The sequence below is a fragment of the Rosa rugosa genome, chromosome 5 (genome assembly GCF_958449725.1).
Source record: "Rosa rugosa chromosome 5, drRosRugo1.1, whole genome shotgun sequence".
NCBI classification, from domain to species: Eukaryota; Viridiplantae; Streptophyta; class Magnoliopsida; order Rosales; family Rosaceae; genus Rosa; species Rosa rugosa.
The window spans coordinates 33,231,086-33,240,400 of NC_084824.1; the positions used below are offsets into that span (position 1 = coordinate 33,231,086).

The following is a 9,315-nucleotide window of genomic DNA, read 5'->3' on the forward strand; positions in this document are numbered from 1 at the left end:
CGCAGGCAAAGGGATTGCAAGGCTTGCAGGCAAAGCTAATACAATACGAGTTCGGCAGTAGCTAACTATAAAACTGCACGCAAGCTCAACAGTTAGGCAGAAAAATTGAATTACAAAACTTCTCCCTTTATGATGAATTAATTAAAGGAAAAAACGTTGCATATATTAAAGTTTGAAGGGACTTCTGCCCTCTGTTAGGTTGCTTGTGGTACAAGACCAACCAGTCTGAGTTTATAGCTAGACTTATCCAACATCTAGACGTACAAGGCCACCAGTCTGAATCCTGGTAAACTTCATTGTTGATAGAGACGCCATTGCTTTCATCAATGATATATAAGAGTCGTTACCGAATAGATCTGCAGGCTAGTATGGCCAGGATTTTGTGTTGAAATTTTGAGGTATGAACTGGCTCATAAATTCTTCAATTATTATATGCAACTTTCTACGTTTAATAATAGAACACATCATTTGGTGACCACAAAATTTGATCAAGCTGTTTGTTAAAGTCATCACATTTCTTTAAACAATAAAGCAGAGAATAGCTAGTGAGTTATTTCCTCCGGCTCCTACCCAACCATTTGAAGGTAAGCTGTACCTTAACTTCTCTAAGCCTGCGTCCACACATTCAAGCTTTTAAAAATCAAAATAATCCTTTCCAGTCTATATCATATGTGAAAAGATAGCCAATAATTCATTGCCAGTCAACTTATCCTATAAATTAAGCCCCACGAGATCAGTTGTAATTTTTAAGTTTAGTTTGTTTTGTGAGAGATGGATTTCTTGAGTTGTATAGTACTCCTGTCTTTGTGCTCTCTCTCCTGGTTCTTAATCCAAGCCCTCCAGAGGAGAACCAGAGTTAGACTTCCACCAGGACCAAAGCCATTTCCATTGATTGGTAATCTTTTTGAAGTTGGAGACAAACCTCATCTCTCTCTGACCAAGCTTTCACAACACTATGGCCCCATAATGTCTTTGAAACTAGGCCAACTAACCACTATTGTAGTTTCTTCATCAACCATGGCCAAAGAAATCCTTCAAACACATGATCAATTGTTTTCGCCATTGAATTTGGCGGGTTTTAAATAATTTTCCGCCGAACAAGTAACGACGAAATCGTTATTTCCTCGCTAATTGCTTCTTTTCACGAGGAAATAGTTAATCGTAAAACACGGGCTTTTTAGCGAGGAAACCATAATTTTTTCGCCATTGAATTTGGCGGGTTTTAAATAATTTTCCGCCAAACAAGTAACGACGAAATCGTTATTTCCTCGCTAATTGCTTCTTTTCACGAGGAAATAGTTCATCGTAAAACACGGGCTTTTAGCGAGGAAACCATAATTTTTTCGCCATTGAATTTGGCGGGTTTTAAATAATTTTCTGCCAAACAAGTAACGACGAAATCGTTATTTCCTCGCTAATTGCTTCTTTTCACGAGGAAATAGTTCATCATAAAACACGGGCTTTTAGCGAGGAAAACCATAATTTTGTCGCCATTGAATTTGGCGGGTTTTACATAATTTTCCGCCAAACTAATAACGACGAAATCGTTATTTCCTCGCTAATTGCTTCGTTTCATGAGGAAATAGTTCATCATAAAATACGGGCTTTTAGCGAGGAATCCATAATTTTGTCGCCATTGAATTTGGCGGGTTTTACATAATTTTCCGCCAAACTAATAACGACGAAATCGTTATTTCCTCGTTGAATGTCGTGTTTTGCGATGAAAAAATTCCTCACCCTAGTCTCATATTTCCTCGCTAATAACTTGATGATTTAGGAGACCAAACTATGGTCACCTTTAGTGATGAACAAAAATATTCGTCGTAGAAAGTGGTGTATAGTGAGGAAAATATGTTTCTCACAAAAAACCTAATGACATTTAGTGAGGAATCGAAATCTTCCTCGTAAAAAGTGACATTTACTGAGGAAAATAAATTCCTCGCAAAAAACTTGGTCGCTAAAAAGACTTTTTGTTGTAGTGCATGTTGAAATTGTATGTGTTTCACTTAGATTAATATACTTAGGTTGTTATTAATTTAGTTAAATACTTAATTGTTGTAAGTGTGTAAAATCGTATGAGTAGACAAGGGCCCTTTTGTTAATATTGGCCTAAACCCTTCATTAGTACCTTGCTAAGGTCTCTTGAGGTTGAGGGTGGCCTTTATTAGCACTTGGAGAACGGTCTAACACATAAGTTAATTTCCCAGCTGAGTAAGGGGCGCAAACGGATGGTGTCTTAGATTGGGACCCTGGGTGATGGGTTCAATTGGATCTCAGAGATACTAGTTCGGCAGTAGATAACTATAAAACTTGCACGCAGGCAAAGGGATTGCAAGGCTTGCAGGCAAAGCTAATACAATACGAGTTCGGCAGTAGCTAACTATAAAACTGCACGCAAGCTCAACAGTTAGGCAGAAAAATTGAATTACAAAACTGCTCCCTTTATGATGAATTAAATAAAGGAAAAAACGTTGCATATATTAAAGTTTGAAGGGACTTCTGCCCTCTGTTAGGTTGCTTGTGGTACAAGACCAACCAGTCTGAGTTTATAGCTAGACTTATCCAACATCTAGATGTACAAGGCCACCAGTCTGAATCCTGGTAAACTTCATTGTTGATAGAGACGCCATTGCTTTCATCAATGATATATAAGAGTCGTTACCGAATAGATCTGCAGGCTAGTATGGCCAGGATTTTGTGTTGAAATTTTGAGGTATGAACTGGCTCATAAATTCTTCAATTATTATATGCAACTTTCTACGTTTAATAATAGAACACATCATTTGGTGACCACAAAATTTGATCAAGCTGTTTGTTAAAGTCATCACATTTCTTTAAACAATAAAGCAGAGAATAGCTAGTGAGTTATTTCCTCCGGCTCCTACCCAACCATTTGAAGGTAAGCTGTACCTTAACTTCTCGAAGCCTGCGTCCACACATTCAAGCTTTTAAAAATCAAAATAATCCTTTCCAATCTATATCATATGTGAAAAGATAGCCAATAATTCATTGCCAGTCAACTTATCCTATAAATTAAGCCCCACGAGATCAGTTGTAATTTTTAAGTTTAGTTTGTTTTGTGAGAGATGGATTTCTTGAGCTGTATAGTACTCCTGTCTTTGTGCTCTCTCTCTTGGTTCTTAATCCAAGCCCTCCAGAGGAGAACCAGAGTTAGGCTTCCACCAGGACCAAAGCCATTTCCATTGATTGGTAATCTTTTTGAAGTTGGAGACAAACCTCATCTCTCTTTCACCAAGCTTTCACAACACTATGGCCCCATAATGTCTTTGAAACTAGGCCAACTAACCACTATTGTAGTTTCTTCATCAACCATGGCCAAAGAAATCCTTCAAACACATGATCAATTGTTTTGCAACCGAACAATCCTAGATGCGATGCGAGCAGCGGCAGACAGCTTGCCCTTTATGCCAGTATCACCAAGGTGGAGAAAGCTTCGCAAAATATGCAGCTCCCAATTGTTTGCCACCAAAGTTCTTGATGCCAACCAAGCAAATCGGCAAGTGAAAGTGCAAGAGCTCGTAGATAGTGTCAATGAGAGCATGGTACATGGTGTGGCAGTAGATATTAGAGAGGCTGCTTTTGAAACTACCCTCAATTTGCTGTCAAGGACTTTTTACTCTTTCGATTTGGCTGCTACTGCAAGTAGTAGTAGTGAGATGGCCAGAGAGTACAAGGAGATCGTTTGGGGCTTAGGGGAAGAGGCTGGGAAACCGAATTTGGGGGACTATTTTCCAGTGCTTAGGAAGCTTGACCCGCAAGGCATAAGGCGGCGCTTTACGAATCACTACAACAGGATTTTAGGCTTCACTGAATCTGTGATTGATCAAAGGTTGGAATCTAGAAAAGGAGATGATTATGTCACAACTAACGATATGTTAGATTCTGTTATAAGCATCAGTGAAGAGAAAAATGAGGAGGATATGAACAAACCCCAAGTTATTGAGCACTTGTTTATGGTTAGTCTCGATCTACTCCCTAATCTTCTTGATTACTCACTTCGATAATGCTAGGCTTACTAATATTTATTGATTTTTATGATGAGTCATACAACTAAATAAGACTCAAGGTGCAGTACTGTAGCTAGAATTACTTTCTTTAAGTTATGACTGTGGAATGTACATACAGGCTCTATTTACTGCGGGCACAGACACAACTTCAGACACATTGGAATGGGCAATGGCTGAGTTACTACATAACCCAGAAAGCCTCTTGAAAGCTCAAGATGAGCTGGATAGTGTGCTTGGGAAGGGAAAATTAATTCAGGAGTCAGACATTACTCAACTACCTTACTTACAAGCAATAATCAAAGAAACATTCCGGTTACACCCAGCAGTCCCATTCCTAGTGCCACGAAAAGCAGAATCAGATGTAGAAATCGGAGGGTACATTGTCCCAAAGAATGCGCAAGTTCTAGTTAATGCTTGGGCCATAGGCAGAGACCCTAGCATTTGGGACAACCCAAACTCTTTTATGCCGGAGAGGTTCTTAGGATTGGAGAACCAAATTGATGTTATGAGAAGAAACTTTGATCTTATTCCATTTGGTGGTGGAAGAAGAATATGTCCTGGACTACCACTGGCAATGAGAATGTTACACTTGATGTTGGGTTCACTCATTAATTGCTTCAATTGGAAACTTGAAGATGGAGTTATATCTGAGACTATGAACATGGAAGACAAGTTTGGCCTCACTTTAAAAATGGCTCAGCCACTTCGAGTTGTGCCCATGCCATTAAGTTATAATTGATTTCTAATCGAACTGCAGCTTAATATCTAGTAATTTTCTTATATATTTCCTTGAAAGTTTTATGTTAAAAAAATAAAAAAATAAAACTTTCAAGCTAGGTTAAGATTGTGTGGAAAGAAAAATAAAACTCAAGAGTGGTAAAATTTATGGCTTCCAATAGTTGGCCATGAACTTTGAATTTATGGCTTGCTTAAATTGGCTATTTGGTCTATGCCTTGCTGCCGTTTGTGTACTCTTCTTCCTTTCTTCATTAAAGAGAAATTCTCAAATAAGTAGTTAAGTACAGAGAATCTCCCAATAAGGTTTTTAAAACTTAAGCTCAACTCGCCTCTAATGATTTCTGAAAGTTCGAGCTCGATCCGATTAAGGGACAAGCTCAAGCTTAAATTAGGCTCGCTTGACTTGTTTGACTCTAAATTCAACTGAGATTATGAATAATTGATTTCTAAACTGCAGTTTAATATCAAGTAATTTTCTTATATATTTCCTTGAAGGTTATTATAAAAACTAAAAAATAAAAAATAAAACTTTCAATTTAGGTAATTAAGATCACGAATCTCAAGAGTGGTTAAAATTTATGGCTTCCAATAGTTGGCCATGAACTTTGAATTTATGGCTTGCTTAAACTAGCTATTTGGTCTATGCCTTGCTGCCGTTTGTGTACTCTTCTTCGTTTCTTCATAAAAGAGAAATTCTCAAATAAGTAGTCAATTAAGTACAGATAATTTCCCAATAAGGTTTTATAAACTTAAGCTCTACTCAACTCAAATGATTTCTTAAAGTTCGAGCTCGGTTTGATTAAGGGACAAGGTCAAGCTTAAATTAGGCTCGCTTGACTTGTTTGACTCTAAATTCAACTGAGATTATGAATAATAAGAAAAATAATGAATAATAAGAAAAATTTGAAGAATATAATAATTCAATAAGAAAAATCCAAATAACATAATAATACAATTTTGATACCTAATAAGATGCCTGACTTTTCGTCTTAAAATAACGAATACATGTAAACATACCATTGCAAATTAGGAATAGGGAATTTCCTCATCTATATCTCCTAAGGCTGCCACTTGGTTTGGTAATTACCAAACCGACCGAATACTAACTGATGTTTTAGATTTGGTAAACCGACTTTTGATAACCAAAACAGATAAAACCAAAATCGAAAATTATCGAAAAATTTTGTTTGGTTTTAGTAAATACCGAATCTACCGATTATCTAAATATTAGCTTTATATACTACAGTTTTCGATACACATACATGTATATTACAAAATAAACATAAATAATTTCATAGTAGTATGAAAATTACTACATATACTACATTAATAGTACATGTATTTTAAGTAAACTGGTCAAAGATGCTTAAATAATCTAGTTTTATTAAAAATGGCTAAAACTTGATGTCATAGTACAAAAGAAAGCTATAATAAGTAGATGAATACAAAGCTTATGATTATAAAATTGAAAAACCTAGTATTTTTCATACTAATTTATATTACAAAAAATTAGTTGTTTTAAAGTTGGTAATACCGAAAAACGAAATACCGAATTTGGTAAGTATGACTAAAAACTGAAAATTTTGGTTGATACTTGGTAACTTAATTTTGAAACTGAAAAGTTTAGTTTTGAAGTTAATATGTAAACCGATTCGAACCGACCGAGTGACAGTCCTAATATTTCCTATCGCAACATTGGTATCCAAATTATTTCCTAGTGAAGAGGAAATTCCTATTCATAATGCAGCGAGGGCTAGCTACACGGGGTCTCAAAAGGCAGAGGTTCGGATCACTAAGTATTTCATTGATCTATTTCTCCTAAATTTAAATTTTTATACAAATTAAGAACAAGAGAAGGCAATTGGTGCAAAGAAGAAAGGTGCGTCGAGGGGCTCCGAGGACTCTGAGGAATTGGGACATGTTCCCCTGCAGGCCATCCTCTCAGTCGATAGTTTTACTACCAAATTCTACCCCATCACCCTTGAATGCCCCAAAGTGCTTTTGCCATTAGTAAATGTCCCAATGATCAGCTACACCTTAGCTTGGCTCAAGTCTGCTAGAGTCAAGGAGGTCTTTGTTTTCTTCTACATTCACTCCAAGCAAGTCATCGATTATCTAGTCTGGGTGGTTTTCTCAACCTGGCTGCTTTTGTGTTATGAGAAATAGGCAGACCATGCCAAGGAATCTATATTTTGTCTTAATAAGTCGTTGCTTGCTGGTAAATCTTCGATTTCGCTGCATAATGATAGAGAGGAGTGCTATATCGACATCTGCTCTCCAGAAGTCCTCAGCCTTCTCGCAGACAATTTCGATTACCAAGATCTTCGTCGTGATTTATTGAATGGATTTCTTGATGATGACGTTACGGGATAGAAGATATTCACACATGAAATTGACTCGAGTTATGCTGCTAAGATTGACAACTTCCGAAGCTACGATGCAATTAGTAAGGACATAATTCAGAGAGGGAGTTACCCATCGATGCCAGATATCAAGTTTACAGAAATCGGACATGGCGCCAAGATTGGGGACAATACTGAAATTTTAAGTTATGTTGTTGGGGAAGGGTGTTCTATTGGTCAAATGTTTCCATAGAAGGTTCTTATATGGACAATGTCACCATCGAAGATGGCTGCAAGCTAAAGCATGTTGTAGTTTGTGATGGAGTGGTCATCAAGTCTGGGGCAGTTTTGGAACCTGGAGTAGTTTTGTCTTTCCATGCCAGGTTGTTTTAGGAGAACAATGCATTGTTCCTTCATACTCAAAGATATCGTTACTTCAGCAACCAACCGACCGAGATAGTGATGATGAGGAGCTGGAGTATGCAGACGATTATAGCAATGGAATTGCAGAAATTTCGCGGCCTATTAATTCTAATGTAAATAAACCAAATGAGCTTGGTACTGGTGGGGCTGGTTATTTTTTGTTAATTTGTGATGAAGAGTGGAGAAATTCAGTTGCTCCCATTCTTGCAGACAAACTTGCTGAGGTGATATGTGCCGCGGAAGAGGAGGATCAGGAGTACTTTGCACAAGATGGAAGCAGTATGTCTCGCACGTTCGGGAGAGGTGGAACTTGAATCTATTGATTCTGAAGACAACTGTGATGAAGATGATTCTGACTTTGAGAATGAGGTTGAAGCAACCTTCCTAAGACTCCTAAGAGCCATGCATGAAAATATAAAACTAGAGAATGTCGTCTTGGAAGTGAACTCGCTGAGATTGTCATCCAACAAGCAAACTGCAGATTGTGTTGGAGCACTATCTTTTACTCGATGATGAAATTGGCATTGGAAGCTCCACATGACTCGGCAAGCGAATTGGTTAGAGCCGCTTCTAAGGTAATTTCAGAATGGAAACACCTGCTCAAGTATTACATATCAGACAGAGATGAGGACATAGAAGTAATAATCAAGTTTGAAGAAATGTGTTTGGAGTCTGCCAAGGAATTCTCCTCTGTGTTCGATAAGATACTGTATCAACTGTATGACCAAGAAGTTATCCAAGAAGAAGCTATTCTGAGGTGGGTTGAAGAAAAGACAGATGCGGATGAATCAGACAGAATTTTCGTCATGCAGGCGGAAACGTTCGTCCAATGGTTGAGAGAGGCAGAAGAGAGGATGATGAAGGGTAGGAAGAAGGGAGATTTATATAGCTCCAATTCGGTGGTGGGATGCTTTATTGATTGATAGATATATTTTTGAACTTTAAACAATTTTTTCTCTGATAATTTGGTATAACATTATTATGTCCATGCGCTTGAAAATGGGGTTTACAAATGTTTCTTGCACTTATATGTGTGTATGATCAATAGTCTCCCAAACGACAGATTTAGATTCAGAGTCTTTTATATCAAATCTACATAAACAAAGAGGGCACTATCATAGCTTGTGCATAAAAGACACATCAGTCTTTTATTTCAATTTATCTTTCACCAACGAAGAAAGAGTTTTAATATTTGTCAAAAATGAGAGAGAGAGAGAGAGAGAGAGAGCTTTAGTTCAAATTGCTTACGTATAGATATAGTGCGGACACCGTCCAAGTTTTCCCTAAACAAAGTTTTTCTTTTTTTTATTTACAAGAGTTTCGGAAACAGAGTTGACGATGACATTTAACAAAGACGTGTTCAGTTAAAGCACATTATTTGATGAACACGATAATATCCTCTTCCTACCTAACGATCTGTTCTGATTCTGTTAGCAAGGAAGAGCTGTTAATTGCTGCAATGTAAGCCTTGCATAGTTTTTATCTGTAACTCTTTCAGAGCCTTCCCTAATCCCTACCCTCTATGTTTTCATTCAATTCAACTTTAAACATATCCGACAACTACAACAGGCAGTTAAGAGCCCGGCCCCACCCACATATATTCAAGCTCAAATTTTTGTAGAATAGAGCAAACTAGAATAGATCTTAGAGCAAGTTCACCCGTAGTCAAGAAATATCAAGGTCGAAAAGTCAAGAATTCGACCAGTCAAGGAACTGTTAACTGCCACTGGACATGGGTTTCCACCCGTTTTTTTTCTTGACCAGTCAAGACTGTTCATGTATCA

General features: G+C 37.4%; 1 protein-coding gene and 1 pseudogene across 1 annotated transcript; both read left to right on the forward strand.

Moving 5' to 3' along the window:
• The first annotated feature begins 2,952 nt into the window (after positions 1-2,952).
• On the forward strand, positions 2,953-5,050 carry LOC133710356 (geraniol 8-hydroxylase-like). Its single transcript, XM_062136403.1, has 2 exons — positions 2,953-3,977; positions 4,147-5,050. Exons 1-2 carry the CDS (start codon positions 3,087-3,089, stop codon positions 4,765-4,767), a joined length of 1,512 nt encoding a protein of 503 aa, XP_061992387.1. The 5' UTR covers positions 2,953-3,086; the 3' UTR covers positions 4,768-5,050.
• Positions 5,051-6,507: 1,457 nt separating this feature from the next.
• Positions 6,508-8,454, forward strand: LOC133711557 (uncharacterized; annotated as a pseudogene).
• Positions 8,455-9,315: the final 861 nt, after the last annotated feature.

Coding starts and splice junctions, on each gene's coding strand:
- LOC133710356 (XM_062136403.1), top strand. CDS start 3,087: ATGGATTTCTTGAGCTGTATAGTACTCCTGTCTTTGTGCTCTCTCTCT. Junction 3,978..4,146: donor TTATTGAGCACTTGTTTATG/GTTAGTCTCGAT, acceptor ATGTACATACAG/GCTCTATTTACTGCGGGCAC.